The sequence below is a fragment of the Neovison vison genome, chromosome 2 (genome assembly GCF_020171115.1).
Source record: "Neovison vison isolate M4711 chromosome 2, ASM_NN_V1, whole genome shotgun sequence".
NCBI lineage: Eukaryota > Metazoa > Chordata > Mammalia > Carnivora > Mustelidae > Neogale > Neogale vison.
This window is the reverse complement of record NC_058092.1, coordinates 186,551,655-186,570,667: the sequence shown is the minus strand read 5'-3', so window position 1 is coordinate 186,570,667 and position 19,013 is coordinate 186,551,655. Positions and strand designations below refer to the sequence as shown.

The following is a 19,013-nucleotide window of genomic DNA, read 5'->3' as shown; positions in this document are numbered from 1 at the left end:
AGGTACTCCTCCCTTTTTTTTTAACAAGAAAATTTTTTTTTAAACTGAAGGGGACCCTGGCAATAGAAGTCTCAGCTTATCCAGATTCATGCAGAACTTACACTAGTTTCAGAAACAAATTTACAAAACTTAGAAGGCTTGGTACGCTAAAAAAAAAATCTAATTCATTTACCTAGCACCACAGCCCTCTGATTAAGGAGTTCTGTTTCAAAATGCTTGACTCTTGGCAAATTTAAACAATTATCTCTCAAAACCCAGACCAATAACAGTATTTGTTCCAGAACAACAACAATTTTAAAAAGAGCCTGTTTTCACATACCACCACATCCTCTTATAAAGCCCACATTATTTGTGGGTAAAATAATGTTAACAAAAAATTGAAACTTGCAAGAAGAGCAGCAATAGTGAAAAAACAAAAATCATTCTTAATAATCAGCTAATTCTCAATTTTTAATTCTCAATACTCTCTCTTCTATCATGCCAACCCTCCTCAAAAAAAAAAAAATTATTTTTCATTATCTCTTCCTTCTTGCAGGTCCCTTCAGCATCCTTTGCCTCAGAACCAGAATGAAGAAATAAACAGGATTCTTGAGGCACTAGAATCTCTCCAATAAGAAAGCACAAAGATAATTTTTCGTTGCGAGTAAGTTTTAGGCAAAAGACTATTCTTGCATTTTTCCCTAATTCTAAAATGCTTAAAGTTGGATCACCTTTTTAACAGACAGTCTGATGATTCACAAATGCCCAAGTCTCAATTAATTTAATTAGAATGGGATATTCCCAGTTAATAGCATATTTGGCCAGACCACATCTTGTGCACCTAGCTCACATATTCTTCTTAATTTTGTCTTATGTTTGCCTTGCCTTAGCTACAGTCCCTGGAAAGCATCCCATGTATTAGTGTTTCCCTTCCTGCATCAGCATTTCTGGTTAAAGCACAACAGCAAATCATTTGGAGGGACAACCTGAACAGAGTTCTGTACTATGTATTCTGCAACATGATCCAAACCATTATCAAAAATGTTGCAAATGAAAGATAACTGCGTGAAAATGGGAAGAAACAAAAATCAATCAGAGATTGCCTTTCTAAAATAAGGACTACAAAGTGAAGAATACTCAATGGTAAATACATATATAAGGTATATTATTAAAACAAATATTTATTTCACATCAACTATCTACCTCAAAAAGTACTCACCCCCCATTCGTAGACCTCATTTTTCCTTTGCTCCATAAAACCATGACACCATTCAAGAACAGCCTTTTTACCATTTCAGGCACATATCCTTTTTACAAAAGAAAGCATTCCCAAACTGCAAATTATTCCAAACACACAGAAAAGAAACAATGAATAAAGGCCAATAAGTTTCCTTCCTCAGCTTGTCTGCACTTCAAAAATCTGAGCATTTTTATAGAGCAAACCAAGTTTTTGCTGCAGCAGTTCAATCCCACATGAGCTTGCTGTATCACAGCAGATGCTGTTGGGCATTTTGCACAAGACATGTTCATCATCCTCCTTCTCTCCAGAAGTACAAAGGATTTTCCCAGGAATAAGAGAATGAGGACATTCCACACCAAAAAAAGGTGGAAGGCGGGGGGGACAGCATTCCTAGTCTAACTTTTAAAATGATATTATATTATTTAAATGAATACAATGTAATTTCCTTATGAAGAAACACATTCCACCCACCCCACCACCAATCCAGCACCTCTCCCCTGCCCCCCCAAAAAACCCTCTGGTGACAGAATGCCCTTTCTAGAGTTTTGACAAAGGGTTCAACGTACTGACCTGGGTTTTCTTCCACTAATGCTGCTACTTTCTGATGCTGGCTGTGATGTGACTCAGATCTGTAACTCAAGGCCTCAGCTTGTCTCTACTTTTAATCTTACCAAGAATACTCTTTTTAGGGAAAAAAATCTGCAAGTTTCCTTCCAATTTCCCCTTTTTATTGCTAAAAGCTCTAGCAATTACTAAAAACAAAGTCATTACATATTTAAAGCTCCCCCGACTTTGTGGCACTTGGCCAAAAGAGGAACTTGATTTCATTGTGAATCAAATGTCAATGCAGAATGAGATATTAAAATTAAAGAAAGTACTGATTGCAATTCAATTTTCCATTTAATAAATGAATATTTCAAAATTCTGTAGTGTTATATATTACAACTGTTTTACGATCTCAACAATGTTTAGACAACATTTTGTTTTGAAGCTTAAGTCAGAGACGGAATTAAGTCAGAGACGAAAATGAAAAAAAGAAAAGATTTCATTTTTGGAGAGGGTGGTGAAAGCAAGAACGAAATAAACAAAACTGAATTACTAACATGCATATGTGTAATGAGACATTCACACAGAGCATACCCTTGGGATCCCCTCAAAAGATAAAAATACAACAACAACAAAAAAATCACTACCACCGCTAGGGGATCAGAAAACTCATTTTTCCTGTGTATTCAGCAGTTTCGAGCATCAGCATGCAAAGATCAGAGAAAGAGGGACAAGAGAGAGAAACTGACAGAGACAGACATAAGCTGGTATTCTGTTTACAAAATAAATGTAATTCCATCAAAAGCAAATGAGAAACTTTCAGTCTTCTCATTAGGTTTTTACTATTTCTCCTACTCCATTCAATCTATCCGTAAATACTTCTTTGAAGTATTCTGACATCCATACTCTGTTTTAAAACGAAAAATAGGTTTTATCACACTTGGCCACTTGCCACAGCCCTGCTTCATGGCAGCTAGCAGAATTCTGGCAGTGCAAGATTCAGGATACAGTGGGGGCAGAATGGAAATACAGAAGATTAGTTCCAAAATAAACACCTCCAAAAATCTGTCATCTTTGGAAATATATACATGTAGGGAATCTAGAGTTGGCAGCACCTCCTTCAAAGAGTTCCTTTAAAGCTCTCTTCTGCAGTGCCCAGCCCTTCACCTTTCCCTCTTCTCCTCCACCTGCTCCAAATATTTGCCAGGCAGATGCATGTGTCAATTTCTTAAATCATTTATAACACAAAAGCACTGCAATATTTTTCCATCACTATTTTTACTTAGTATTTCCTAAAGTCCTGCTTGTTTCAGCATAATCTGTGAACTCTTTTAAAATGATTTGGTGCTGCTCGAATCAAAGAAAAGTAACTCCTTCTTCATATTTCCATGATTCCCATCACTGTATTATCTAGGTACAGACAACAAGATGATCTACAGATGCATTTTCCACAGGGCTGAAGGATTTAGAGTATAGTCTCTAGGAATTTTTAACTCACTGACTCTCATTTATCCAACACTGACTGAGTGTTCTTGACACTGATTAGGCTCAGTTTACAGGGTTGGGAAGAACAGACTACTAAGAGCAACTAATCACCTGATGTTTTCACATTCAGAATTCCTGTAGCATAATTACAAAGGAAAATAGAAACATTTTCTGTTTCAGACTTGCAAGCCATAGCTCAGAATTAACAAGTTATTAGAATGGTCCATCTTGGGGCGCCTGGATGGCTCAGCCAGTTAAACATGTGCCACTGGCTCAGGTCATGATGAGATCAAGTCCCAGTCTCCTGAGATCAAGTCCCAGTCTGGCTCCAAGGAGCCTGCTTCTCCCTCTGCCTGCCATTCCCCTGCTTGTGCGCTTGCTCTCTTTCTCTCTCTCTCTCTCTCTCTCTCACACACACACACAAACACACACACACACACACACACACACACAAATAAATAAATAAATAAATAAATAAAAGATTTCAGGGCGGTGGGGAAGAACAGTCCATCTTATCTCAGCACTTTAACATTAGTGGCTTTTTTCCTGCCCTCCCCCGTCTCTCTAAATCTCCGGGTTCCACCCCCATATCTTCACCTCTCCCCCCACACCCTCAGTAGTTTCAATGGGAAAAAGAAGCCAAAACAGAAAGATGGGACTAAGGCATAATGAAATGTTTAAGAGGAATGCAGGGTAAATTGTTTATCAAGATGTCAGAAGTAATTATGCAAACGGTCCTAAAAAGGTAATGGGAGCTATTTTTCTTCAGTCAAGCCCTTGACCCTTGTGAGAATAAACAAATACATTATGCTTGGGTTTATGATTTTATACATGCCTCCCCACCATGAAATAACATAAAAATCACTTATATAAAAATGATAGATGTCTTAGAATTAGAAAGCCCTTTAGGCTCACCTGATCAAGCCCTCTTATTTAACTGACCAAAAGATTTAAGACCAAAGAGGTAAGTCACTTGCCCAAGGTCAAATAGCAAGTTAACAAACGAGAAATGAACAGAACCCACACTCCTATTATATCACATGGTACCTCATCCTCTTCAATTACTTACTTTTATTTTGGTGATTTAAACACACAGACACCACTTCCATCTCTTCTTTTACCTACCTCAGAAAACTAATAATTCTGTGATAATAAAACAATCCTTCGCTCCCAGAGATTTCAAAAGGCTCACTATATGACAAATACAATCTCCTCTGGCAAAGCAGATACTGTAATGGCTCTAAAACTTTTGACAGCTGGAATGCCTGGGTGGCTCAGTCAGTTAATCGGCTGACTCTCAATTTCAGTTCAGGTCATGATCTCAGGGTTATGGGATCAAGCTCAGCACAGAGTCTGCTTGAGATTCTCTCCCTCTGCCTCCGCCTCTGCTTCACCTCCTGCTCACTTGTGTGACCCTGCACACACACTCTGTCTCTCTCCTAAAAATATTTTTTAAAAACAAATTTAAAATGTCATAGTTCTCAAATACTCACCTTTGCATTATAATACCTAGAAAAATATCAAAGAATATGTGTTTTCTATTTTTTTTTAAAGATTTTATTTATTTATTTGCCAGAGACAGAGGGAGAGAGAGCGAGCGAGCACAGGCAGACAAAGAGGCAGGCAGAGGCAGAGGGAGAAGCAGGCTCCCTGCTGAGCAAGGAGCCCGATGTGGGACTCGATCCCAGGACCCTGGGATCATGACCTGAGCCGAAGGCAGCTGCTTAACCAACTGAGCCACCCAGGCGTCCCAAGAATATGTGTTTTCTAAATAAAGCAATCCAGTAAAGTAATTAAAATACTAGAAAATCACTCCATATAACTCGTTCTTGATGACTATGTGGTTTTATTTTTTATACTTCTGGGGTGGCAGAAGCAGTAGGAATCTTGTACCTTCATTTCTAATGTGATCAAGAAGATTGCTAAAATTTTACTAAGAAAAGGCTTCATGCTTAAGAATAGCTAGGTTTTTGTTTGTTTTAAATATAAAAGACTATCATATATACAATGCTCAATATTCTCTAAAGGTAAACAAACACTACAGAAGTGGAACATTGAACAAAGTCAAAGGAAATTACTTAAAAATAGTCCTCTAATTAACATAATGTGAAGAGTTTCTTCCTTGGAAGAGTACAATACACAGAACCCATGCTTTCAACTAAGTTTTGTTGAGTGCTCATCATGTTTTATAAACTTTTCCATACCAGTCTGCAAATCTTTTAGATTCTGATGGTATGAGGTAGGGGAAGGGAGCAGGAAAATGGGGATATGGTGAGAATCTGATATACAAATTAGAAAATCATTAAACCAGGTCAACATATTTTTATGTACAAGAGTAGAGATACAACAATCACAACAATGAAACATACTTAACATGACTGTAAAAAGAAACACACAGAGACCGTCCAGAAACAAAGTTTCAGCATCCGAGTATTAACAAAATCAGACAGCCCTTGAATTACCTTTCTACCTGGTACCAGCTGAGTGATAGTCCACATCCAATCATCAAGTTCTATCAATTCTACTTCCTAAACTCCCTTCTCTCTATTCCTTTTCTCTATCCCCAGTGCTACTGTCCTCAGTCAGGCATCTTTTGCCTGGTCCATTAAGATATCCCTTACTGGCCTCTTGGCTTTTCTGGTCCCATCTTCTCCAAACCAGCCTTCACACAGCTGCTATTGTAACCTACCAAAAACCACAAACTGATCATGTGAATCACTTGATTGAAATTCTTCAGACACTCACCTATTGACCAGCAGTTATTTTTCTAAACTGTAGCTTAAATTGTGGAATCAGTTGAAATGGGTCCCAACCAGTATTTCTTGAACAAAACAGCACAGGAATGATGTAAATCATACATAGTAAAAATACTGTCTCATGAAACTTTTCCTACTTTTACGCACACATGCACATTCTGGGTCGTGAAATAAAATGTATTTCTACTGTGGGTTGAGTTTAAAAAAAAAAAAAAAAAAACACTGACCTACATAATAAAATCCCAACTCCTTCACAAGTCCCTTCACAGTGTGATTCCCTCACCACAGCACAGTAGCTAAGAGACAGTCGCTGGAGCCAGACCCCTTGGGTTTACTTGCCAAGTATGCCAGTAGCAGCTGTGTGATCCTGAGCAAGTCATTTACTAACTGAGTGTCACTTACCAGCTGTGATTCTGGGCAAATCAACCAATCTGAGATAACTCAGTTTCACTATCTATAAAAGGAGGATAGTAAGAGTACCTACCCACAGGGTGTCGCATGAATTGAGATTACTTATGCAAAGTGCGTAACACGTGGTATATATAATATTAATTATTACTGGTATCACTACTACTGTCCAGCTTAATCTCTGGCTATTCTTGCCCATACTCCATTATGACAAACTACTGGCCATTTCTCAAAGACATCTTCCTCCCTCAGACTATCATGTCAGATGCTGGTGCTGTCTAGAATGGGAGCTACACCTTTCCAGTCCCCCACACATTATATTTCCTCATATTTCAGCTTAAGTGAGGCCTCCCTTATAAAGCCTTCCCCATTCCCCAGTTCTCTTCAGTAGGTCTAAATGCTCCCAAGGCGGGGTGGGGTGGGGGGAGCATAACCACTTACGGTCTTGCTTGTTGGTGTCTCCTAGCCAAACTGTAACCTCTTTGGACCACCTCAGGGGCATCTCTCTTTCCCAGCACAGCATGTTACAAACAGTAGTTCAACAGGTATTTTCTGAATGATTCCAGTTACTTACCCTTACCAGGTTTTCCTTTTCTCATCTACCATAGGCGTAGTATTTTACCTGAAGAGTTGTTGTGGAGTACACCAGACAATGTTGTAAAAGTGCTATAGAAGCAATGCTCGATAATGTGTGGGATTTTCTAGAATCCTTATCTAAATTACAAAGATCCTAAGGAAGCAATACCTTAGACCCTTATTACCTAATACCTGGAGGAGAGGGTAGAGAAAGAGAGTTAAAAAATCTAGTCAGAAAGACACTGAGATAGATCTCTTGGAAGAAAACTGCAGTAAATGCTTAAAAAGAAACATGACTGAGGAGAAGACAAAATGGAAGGAGGCCCCACACTGACAACCCACCAGACCTAGACTTAAATCTCATGGCCAAAACCTGTGTCTTGTCCATCATTGTATCTCTAGAATTAAAACAGTTTATGACACTTAAGAAGAAATGAACCTACCTCACCCTCAATGTTCTCATCTATAAAACTGGGATAACAATGCCTCTCATAGGATTTTGGTGAGAATTCAATGAGGTAACACAATGCCCTCAGATCTTAGATGCTTCCTTCTGTACCTACTCCTATCTATTCCTCCACATAGGGTCGGGTACTTCAAGCTAACCTATTTACTCTCCTGCTATTTGACAAAAAAACCAGTCACATTAACTTTCTCTAAAGTTTACTGGAGATATTAGTACTCTTAAACATCCTATAACACCACTTACTATAGATAAGAAGTACAATGTAGCCTATCTTAGAATGCAAAAAAGAATCTAAAGGATCTTGTAATCTTTAAGGCATTAAGTACAGTTTAAGACTACATTAGAGAATATCCTCTGGACAGTCTCACACACATAATGGAGTCCTCAGCAATTCTCTGGTGATCATTACAAATGCTCCCCAAACAATAAAGCAGACGATAAATAGTAAAAACTTTCAGAAACAAAGTATAAGAGATAAACGCTCCACTCTTTTGATTAATAAATGCTATCAATGTCCTTAAAGAACCTTTGGAAGGGCTCTTATTTTCAAGAGAGATGTCAAAATGCAATGTCGTATTTTCCATTTTTTCCAGAACTAATTAGAAAAAGTTCAGTTTTAGCATGCTATTAGACCCAGCTGGTGATGTAATTTACTGAGTTACATTTCTATCAAAATAAAAGACTCGGGTCGCCTGGGTGGCTCTGTCGGTTTAGCAGCTGCCTTCGGTTCAGGTCATGGTCCCAGGGTCCTGGGATGGAGCCCCACATCAGGATCCCTGCTCATTAAGGAGTTTGCTTCTCCTTCTTCCTCTCTTTTTCCCCCTCCCCCCCACTTGTACTCTCTCTCTCTCTCTCTGATAAATAAAATCTTTAAAATTAAAAAAATACGTAAATAAATATTCACACCCATACACAGTTTACAAGTCAACAATTCACATAACTTATTAAAATTACTCTGCTTGAAGTCAACTTTCAAGTTACACAGGCTCTCTCACTGCATTTAACAAAGTACAGTGAAATAATTAAATGGAGGGTTTCTCTTGCATGTTCAATATGCAGGGGACAAGTTTTTTTTAACATGTGTCATCAAGCTTGACCTAAATCAGGGAGTAATTATTCAAGATTGGGTTTGAGTTTAGGCACTTACAGAAAGAATATGGCCCCAATTCACTTTTTAAGACCTACCTCTGCTTAACTGTTTTTAAAACAAAACACACATTTGTGTAATTTCTCAGGAAATGAAATGAATGCAAAGGTCAGCAGATGGGGGAGCCATTTTCAGCTCTGTGAAACCCCTGATGGGCTACCAAGGAAAAAGCCATTTCAACACTTTTTTTTTTAAAGGAATTTCTGTTTTTTTGGTTTTTTTTTAAGATTTTATTTATTTATTTGACAGAGATCACAAGTAGGCAGAGAGGCAGGCAGAGAGAGAGAGGAGGAAGCAGGCCCCCCGCAGAGCAGAGAGCCCGACGTGGGGCTCTATCCCAGGATGCCAGGACCATGACCCGAGCCGAAGGCAGAGGCTTTAACCCACTGAGCCACCCAGGCACCCCGCATTTCAACACTCTTGCATTAGTTCCTTAACCTATGGTCTGTTTGAGATCTCAAGTCTACAGTTCTTTTAAGTACATGTCCTCCTCCATGGTGACATCTTAGTTTCCAAAAAACATGTTATTCCAGTAATTGTAAAGTATCCATGAGCCATGATATGACATTAATCAGTCAAATAAAGAACAGAGGATTCCCTTATGTTAAGTGATTATCTCCAGATCTTAAAAGGTAGTGTTGTCCTTAACCACAAAAAGCAAAACAAAACAAAACAAAAAATAGTAATTTTTAAGAAAACCCACAGAGGCACAAAGCTAGAATATAAAAAAGCAATGAGGGGGTGCCTGGGTGGCTCAGTCGGTTAAGCATCCAACTCTTGATTTAGGCTCAGGTCAAGATCTCAGGGTCCTGGGATGGAGCCCTGGGTCAGGTTTCATGCTCAGCAGGGAATCTGCTTGAGGATTCCCTCTTCCTCTCCCTCTGCCCCCTCCCCTCTCTCACATTGTCTCTCAAATAAGTAAATAAATCTTTTTTTAAAAATGAAAGCAACATCTCTGCAGTTATTCAGATAATGGTATCAATGAAGTGCTATTGCAAAAGATAATGACCACTCTGGATTTCAAACATGAGGCAGCCCCAAAACCAAAAATGATCTTTGTTGTTATCTTTGCTATACACCATTTTTGATGTTGCATTCTCTACTTAGATTTCCTCTTGGAGTAGAGTTCATAAAGCATGAAACAGAGCCCCCTTGGGACTTAGAAAAGTTCAAATAATCATAATCTGTTGAATAAATCCAAATTTACTCATTCAAATATTTTGTGCAAATATTTTGTGCACATCGTACAAAATAAGCATGATTTTAAGATAAATAAAAGGATGGTTGTGGGGCATCTGGGTGGTTCAGTTGATTAACTGTCTGCCTTTTGTTCAGGTCACGATCTCCAGGTCCTGGGATTAAGCCCCACATGGGGCTCCCCACTAAGCAGCAAGTATACGTTCCCCCTCTCTCTGACCCTCCCTCCCCACCCATGCTCTTTTACTTCCTCTCTCCCACTCTCTCTCCTTAATAAACAACAAAATCTTCAAAAAAAAAAAAAGCATGGTTGCTTCCTTAAAAACAAGTCAGCTTTTGTAACTAATGTAACATTGTGTGTCAACTACATTTCAATAGAAAATAGTGGTAATAATAGTAAATTTTAAAAGTCTGCTCTAAACATTTATCCAGGACCATCAAAATCTTAGCATGGTAGTTGACAAAAACTCTTGAACCTGATTCAATCATGTATTTATATAATCTGGGTATTAATCATACTTTTGCTGGGCTTTGGGAAGAAAGCAAGTACCACCATAGAGCTAATCCAAAGGTACCCACTCTATGGGTATACTACCATAAAGAAGTATAATATACAATCAAAGACAGCACTGGCAATACTAAAGTTAAAGCAATTATCCAAATGTGGTTATTTACATTAACAGGACATTAAGCAAGTCAAGTTGGGGACAGGGGGCTGGGGGAGTGGATGAGCATATCTTTTCAAAACTGGCAAGCAGACACAAAGGTGCATATTCAATTAATGCACGTCTAAGCATCACCTATATTCTTAGTGCTGTGTTGGAGTCTATGAGAGACAAAAATGTAATACTGCCCTACTTCTCCTGTAATATAAGGCACCCACAAACGAAATCTTTAGATAAAAAGTCAGTGCCAATCTGTGTCCTGCTAATAATAAAGTCTATCAGAATTTAGACAGGACAGAATAGGATAGAAGAGAGGGATTAAGAGCCAGGAATCACACAAATTAAGATTCTGACTAGAACATCTGGAATCCACCACCACTTAAAGAATTTTAATCTAAGATGTCATAAACCACACATAACCTAATAAGTTATTTCCCTCAGTTGCCATTAGGTCTGTTTCCTCATCTGTAAAGTGAGTAGGTTAGCTTCAAATAGGAGTCGTAGGTCACAGTCTCTAAACTGAAATGGACCTTAGAAGTTAGAGGAGTGATTAAGACTGAAATTCAGTTGCAGGAATTACATAAACATTTAGTATAAATATGTGGAACATTGGCTTAAGTACAGTGAAGTATTTGTGCTGGGATGGATCTGGCTAAATAAGACCAGCCAGACCATGAGAAACCCAGTTAAAGAACTAGGACTTGCCTCTGTGTCAGGTAATATAATCTCAGTTAAAACTGTCAGGTTAAACTGAAATGCTTTCATTGCCAAAGAACTATAATGTGTAAAGTAGAAAGACAACCACAAACTGTAACAGTCCAATGACAGACTTAAGCAAGAGATTTAGCTATTGACCACTAGGAAATGTTAACAGTCAGGCTTTCATAATCAGAGGTGAGACAGTTTGATTTAGCAAAGCAATTACCCAGCTCACGATGAAAGGCAGTTGCCCCTCAAAGAATCACCCTTGAAAATAGCAGTCACCTTCACTAACCACACAGTAAAGCATGCAACAAACATTTTACATGTCTTCATTACAGTCACAAACTGAGGAGCAGTAACAGGCTCTTCACACAGCAAGGGAAAAATTACGCTAGATGGTGCTAAAAATACCAAATAAGCCCCTGCACCTTTATTTCTATTTACTCAGTTGTTTGATCTTTTAATGAGGAAGGTGGGAAAGGAACAAGTTATGTTTTATAACTTCGAAACCACATTTACCAACAGGCTGAACTGTACTGCTTTGGACTCACTCTGTAAACTTGGAAAAGATTTCAAAACGCATGCCTCTCAAGCAAAAAATTAACCAGCACCATAATTGGTTATGTCCCCCTGGCTCTAATTTACTGTACCTACTACAGCAGAACAAAAGTGGCACAAGCTGGGCTTGTGATCTAGTCCAATGCAGAGTGCCATCTGCTGCACATGCACAGAATGTGTCCTATGCAAGATTCAACCTTAGTGTCTCGCAGGGACCTTTGTAAGAGCGAGATGTTTGTTCCCATATTTGCCTCATTCCACAGCTCTGCCTCCAACATCTACTCACAAGACAATTCCCATTCATGGTTGTTTAAAATACCAATACTTTCCCAATACTCTCCTTTTCCTTGAAAAGGAGGAGATTATGAAGGAGCAATTGCGTCTTATAATATATATAACGAAAAGAACACAGTAAGAGGATCAGACTATCTGGGGAGGGTGGGAATCCTAAAACTGGTGCGTATTAGCTGTGGAACCCTGGCCAAGTCCCTCCCCTTTCTGGGCCTCAATTTCAGGCATAAAATGTCAAGAGTTAAATCCCTAAGAGATACCTTTCAAATTGAATCTTGTGAGGAATCATAGAATAACAGATGGAGACAGCTATATACAGGAAGGCTTCAGAGCAATCGTAGAAAAAGAAAAAAAAACCTGCTTACATATTTTAATTAATCAGGTACAACTTTTTTCAAAATCGTACAATTCTAAGTTCATTTACAAGTCAACATTCCCATGATAACACTTCAGCCCTTCAGAAATAACACTTCACTTCAACTGTGCTTTCAGTTACAAATTCAGCACATCACTTTTACCCACCCCAGAATAGCACAGAAGAACACTTTCATGAAGTACCCACACAAGGAAGACACTCATAGCCTGACAGATTCGCATAGTGGAAAATATACAAGGCATAAATTTAAAAATGTTAAATGAATACCACACCCAAATAGCCTTAAAAACAAACTGTGCAAAGTCAAAAGACGTATTAGCAAAATAGAGGGATAAAGACAACTTGGGAAGCCTTTAAATAGTTTGAGGGAGAGGGGAATGCCATCAGATTTCTGGATGGCTTTATGTTTTCAGGAAAACAAAACACATAAATGGAGGCTATGAAACATGCAAATCTAAACTGAACTGTGGAAAAGCTCGGCTCTCACCCAAAAGCTTCAGCAAAGCAATATGTCAGTATGCCAAATATGAAGTACAAATTTTCTTCACAAGAATGAGGATAGGATCCATACGTGTGACTAATAATAACAGTATCATCTTGCATTTACAGACCATTAGTTCTTTTCATAGCTCTTGCAGACACCTGGTTTCATGCTGTCATCAGTCTTGGGGTGTCCTCTCTGAAAACCTCCAGTTCAGCTTCCTCTCAAGAGCTATGTGATCAGAATAGGACAGGTGGATGTATCTGTTGAGATCTGAAGGTACTAGTTCCTTCTATCAGGCCGTCTGCAGGGATTCTCTCATTCCCACACTATACAAGTTAGCCCTAGGAAATAAAATCTACACTCGTACACTCACAGTTGGCCAGAGACCAACACAAATGGGTCTAGAAAGTCCAAGGAAAGAGAACCCGCTGACTTGTTAGGTCAACAACTCCATGCCAAGTTGATCTCTTACAATTGAAAAAAGAATTCACAATCACTCACCAATACATCTCGAGGCTGTTCAAACAGAAACTCCTTCCTTGCCAGCCAATGAAATCCAGCAATAACTGGTTAATTCAACTACCAAATCTCTGCCTCTGCGAACAACTTGCCCTATCCACTTCCCCTCTGCCTGCTGCCCCCCCTTCCTTCTTCAGGCACGCGTGAACGAGCTGGTAAAACCAGCCCTCCGAAAGGACCACCGAGGACCTTTAAGGACCTGAGGGGATAGAGCTTGCTTCCTGAAGCAATGCAGCATCCATCGCGAAGGGGCTGTTCCCCATGCCCACACACGCAGGAAGTCACCGAGGAGGATAAAGTTTGATTATCCTTCTTGGCCGTTCCCAAAGGGCCGAGAGAGGACGAGGGAGCGGCCCCGCTGGGGTCCTGGGCTGCTCTCCGGAGGCAGTGCCCAGAAGCATGGCACTGCCACTCTCCTGACACATACACCAGGCAGCCGCGGCAACTCAGGGCACCCCAACCCGCCCGGAGGAGGAGGGAAAGGGGACAACTTGCACGGGGCTCAGTACGCGAGCGATGAGGCAGAGCTGTTTTAAAAAACGGAGGGAGGGACCGAGATCGGGGGCGAAGTCAGTCAGGGAGAGGTTCAAGTCCCGTCCCTTCCCCGCCCTGGTGCCCCGGGTCCTGCGGGAACATCCCCGCCGTCGCCCCTCCTCCTCCTCCACTCGGCTTCCACCGCCCTCCCTCCCTTCCTGGTCGCCGCCGCAGGCGCCTGAAGGGCACGGCGGCTCCTCCGTGCCCGGCAAGCTCGGGAGCGGCCGCGAGTTGAGGTAACTCGCCCGCTGCCCGGGCGGCCTGCCCGCCGGCGGCTCCCACACGCCAGCGCCGCCCCGCCCTCCCCGGAGCCGCCGGGCGCGCTCGCTCACCGTCCGGTGGTGCTGCTGCTGCCGGTGGCGGCTGACGCCCAGCCCGGGGAAGCAGCCGGCAGTCAGCGCTCCGCAGCCGCCGGCGCCCCCGCCGCCGCCCCGGGAGGAGAGGAGCAGCAGGAGCGATCTACCTGCGGCGGCCGCCATCTCTCAACTGGAAACGGCGCCGACCCAGGCAGCGCAGCGGACGGCCGGGGCGGAGCTAAGACCCGCCACTCACCGTCGCCGGGCCAACTGCCGCCCTTGGCTGAGTTGGTGAGGCGGAGCTTCCTGCAAGGCCCAATCGACAGGCGGGAGAATCACACTTGAGACTGCCTGTCACTTGCAGAGTTACCTATTGTGGGACATAGTCAATTACGGGCAAATTCTAAGGAACCGGTAATTGGCACCCGAGCCCCTCAGAATAGCAGCACTAGAGATGGCATATTCGATTTGGCTAATATTCACCAAGGATAAAGCTATGATAAGGGTAACTGGGGAAACAGATATTTGTGCTAAGCTTTGTACTTTGTGAGTGTTCTAAGTTGGCAAAATATGTACCAAATTAGTAATCATTAAGCGAGGGATGCTAGAACTCTCAGTGACACGCCCAGAGTTATCATTCATAACTGATGGTATTTGGACATGTTGAAATTAACCCTACGTCAAAGGGTGATCTAATGACCGTGCTATGTAGCATAATATAGGAGGGGTAGAATGCTTATGATATCAAAGTCCCAGAATGAGTACAAGACTTCAGGGTGAATTAACAGACCTATATACATTTCAAATACTCAATTCATTTTTACAGCACCTTTTAGACTGATACTCTAACACTCTCCAGAAGGAATAATCATTTTCTTACTATCTTTGACCCTGTGTGCACTTACTAAACTATGGAAACAGAACATGTTGGTAATGCAATAAAAGTCATGTAAAGGTTATTCTAATGAATTTTCATAATTTAAATAAACTAGCCAATAGGATACACTTTGGAATAATTCTTGATTGCTTTCTCTTGAAAAATACTTCTTTCCCCAAGAAACAAGATCATAAAGAAAGCTCATTAAAGACTGTGAGAGAAGTATTTTCTTAGAAGAGGATTTCCTTGCTGTCTGTTATTATAGGCTGGTTAGTCCTCACACCTTCTTTTAAATTGTGAAGCAGGAAAACAATTTGGTAAGCAGCTGAAAGTATTACTCTAGGGGCACCCGGGTGGCTCAGTACGTTAAGAATCTGCCTTCTGCTCAGGTCATGATCTTGAGCCCAGAGAGCCTGCATGGGGATCTGCTTGTCCCTCACCCTCTGCCCCACCCCACCCCTGCTCGTGCTCTCTCTCTCTCTCAGATAAATAAAATCTTTTTTTTTTTTAAGTGTTAATCGGGGCCCCTGGGTGGCTCAGTGGGTTAAGCCTCTGCCTTTGCTCAGGTCATGATCTCAGGGTCCTGGGATGGAGCCCCGCATCGGGCTCTCTGCCTGGGATCAAGCCACACATCAGGCTCTCTGCTGGGCAGGGAGCCTGCTTCCCTTTCTCTCTCTCTGCTTGCCTCTCTGCCTACTTGTGATCTCTCTCTCTCTCTCTCTCTCTCTCTCTGTCAAATAAATAAAAATCTTTTTTAAAAAAGTATTACTATAAATTCTAGAAAACATCTTTAGTAGTGTAGCCTTAGGCAATCAAGTTAAAACAAAAATACACCACATACAATTTTATTTTTTTTTGAAGATTTTATTTATTTGACACAGAGAGAGAGATTACAAGTAGGCAGCGAGGCAGACAGAGAGAGAGGGGAAAGCAGACTCCCCACTGCACCAAGAGCCCAATGTGGGGCTCGATCCCAGGACCCTGAGATCATGACCTGAGCCGAAGGCAGAGGCTTAACCCAGTGAGCCACCCAAGCACCCCCACAACATACAATTTTATTTGATCACTTATTCTAATAATATTTTTTAAAGTTTAGCTGAAATGGTATTTGCTTGGCCAAGAATTGCTAAATAATGAAGTGGGGCTTTTGGTTTGTTTAATCCTTCCACCCCACCCCAGAACATTAAAATGATTGGCTTCTCCGGGTGAGAGTATCACACCACTCACCCAAATGGCATTTATTGCCCAACAAGTGGAACCTGAGAGCTCAAGAATGAGATGAGCTCCCCCACATTCAACAGCTGCACATACTAATCCCCCTGTAGCTGGAAATCTGTGACATTACTGGAACAACTTAACTTACAATCATTTTCTGCCCATCTATATTTATCATATCTGCATGTTATGTATCTACCAATGCTGTGCCATTTCCTCCTTCTCACTAGGATTGCCAGGAATTTTACTTTTGTTGTATTTTCTGTTTCTTTTGCCATACCTGCCTATGAATCAGGTGTCTATCCATCTCCAACTTACACTTCAAGAAGTTCTACTGGAATTGTCTTTCTCCTATTTTTCCAAATACAGAAATTAGACATGCATCCTGAAGTTCTGAGATTTAGTCCTATGCATTTGCAAAAGAACCACAATAAAAAGATTTTTTTTTAAAGATTTTATTTTATTTATTTGAGAGAGAGAGACAGTGAGAGAGAGAATGAGCGAGGAGAAGGTCAGAGAGCGAAGCAGACTCCCCATGGAGCTGGGAGCCTGATGTGGGACTCGATCCCGGGACTCCAGGATCACGCCCTGAGCCGGAGGCAGTCGTTTAACCAACTGCGCCTCCCAGGCGTCCCAAAAGATTTTTTTTTTTTAACTGCATAAACCTGAAACTAGAGGGATTACCAAAAGCTTCCTTCTTAGTTACTAAGGGTGTCATCTTTTGTTTACCAAGATAAAACCACTGATGCACCCCAGGTAGGCTGTGTAATCTGAGGTTCCACTGACCAAATTGAGTTCTAATAATCCAGGGCTAGAAACTATACAAAGGTTAATTACCTCCTTACATAGAAAATCTTTTCCATAGCAGCAAAGGAGGTGTCTTACATGAGTTGGTTGGCCAGGCCCCATAATAAGAAAGTGTGGATAGTTTAACAGAAAGTATCCTCATTCTTAAAAAATAATAAATTACATATGAAGGGAAAGGGAATTAATATTCATTGAGTAACTGTTATGCCAGGCACTGTGCTGATCACTCTAGAGATAATACTTTTTTAAAAGATAGCAAAGTGACCACAAAAAAATTAAAAATGGTGTTACCTTTTGAGAATAAAAAAATTAAAGAAAACCTAAATGTTTTCTAATAGGAATTCGTTAATAAGAGACTAACCTTAGGGGCCTCTGGGTGGCTCAGTGGGTTAAAGCCTCTGCCTTCTGCTCAGATCATGATCCCATGATCATGTCCTGGGATGGAGCCCCGCATTGGGATCTCTGTTCATCAGGGAGCCTGCTTCCCTTCCTCTCTCTCTCTGCCTGCCTCTCTGCCTACTTGTGATCTCTGTCTGTCAAATAAATAAATAAAATCTTTAAAAAAGAGAGAGAGAGAGCGACTAACCCTATAACAGAATATTATGCAACCATTAACAAAATGAATTATTCCATCTATACTTTAAAAAAGTAATAATATGGGACAGCCGGATGGCTGAGTCAGGCAACCATCTGCCTTCAGCTCCCGTTGTGATCATATTCGGGATTAAGTCCCGAATATGATCCCTTGCTTTACCTCTGCCTTCCACTCCCTCTCCTTGTGAGCTCTCTCTCTCTGACAAATAAGTAAATAAATACGTAATTTTTAAAAAGTAATAATCTAGTGCAGATGAGCCTTTTTAACTTATATATATAAAAGTTACTTATGTATACTTTTATATGTTATATGTGTATTTCAGTTACACAGTGACTTGGAAAAATAAACAAGAAACATGTTAGCTCTGGAGACTTTTGAGAAGTAGCTACCCTTTAGAATGGTTTAACATATTCCCATCTGCATGTTATTTTTATCATTATAAAAACATGGTCACTAAAATCTACATGGCCGTAGAGTTGTTTTCTGTGCCAATCCTTAAAACAGGTTGATCTTTCTTTAGCTGAAACTAATCAGAACAGATTTCCTGGAGCATGAAACCCTAACTAGGCTTCCTACTAAAATGTACACAGAAGTCAGCTCCCAATTATGACTCAACTCAATGGAGTATTTGCCTAAAAGCATTCCAGAATAGCCAGGATAGGTGATGCACACAGTTCATTGACACGGGTAAGAAACAATAACAGGGATCTGCTTAGACATCTGGGGGCTGTGTTTCATGGTTCACAGATGGTGTGAATTACTATGCAAGTGAAATCAGCAATTCTTAAAGAATAGGAAAAAAGTATATGAAGAAGGAGAGCAAGAGGAAAGGGCTTACCCTCAAATCTTTATCATCTCATAAATCACAGCCTTGATCTGTTTTCTAGCTATTTGGGACTCACTATCTTCCCAGGTATCATTTCCCATTTCTCTACCCCTACCCAGCTGCAGGCATCTCGCCATCACTACCACTCATTTTCCCATGACTTCTCTGTTTCTATAATCTTTTGTGTTTTTTCTCAACCTCTCTAACCAGAAATATTTCTAGTAAGTGTAGCCGAACTCCTCGTAAACCCCGTCACATATCCCTTCCTGTCTATATCCACATCCAGTCTCCCTTCATTATACACACATTTTTTCCTTCCTCATTTTTATTTCTCTCCTTTTCTTCCCCTAATACTTCACCCCACTTACTCTAATGTAGACTTGCAACCTTACACTGGATTGTGTGCATACTTTACATACATCATTTACATAGATGTACTTACACGTGACCTCTTAAGATTTTTGTGTG

General features: G+C 40.7%; 1 protein-coding gene across 1 annotated transcript in view; it reads right to left on the bottom strand.

Moving 5' to 3' along the window:
* The window catches only part of MCU (mitochondrial calcium uniporter), a 205,068-nt gene extending 190,660 nt beyond the window's left edge, over window positions 1–14,408 (bottom strand). Inside the window, exon 1 of the mRNA XM_044239751.1 lies at window positions 14,262–14,408. Coding sequence (XP_044095686.1) covers window positions 14,262–14,408 — 147 coding nt within the window. The remainder of the gene's footprint in view (window positions 1–14,261) is intronic.
* Window positions 14,409–19,013: the final 4,605 nt, after the last annotated feature.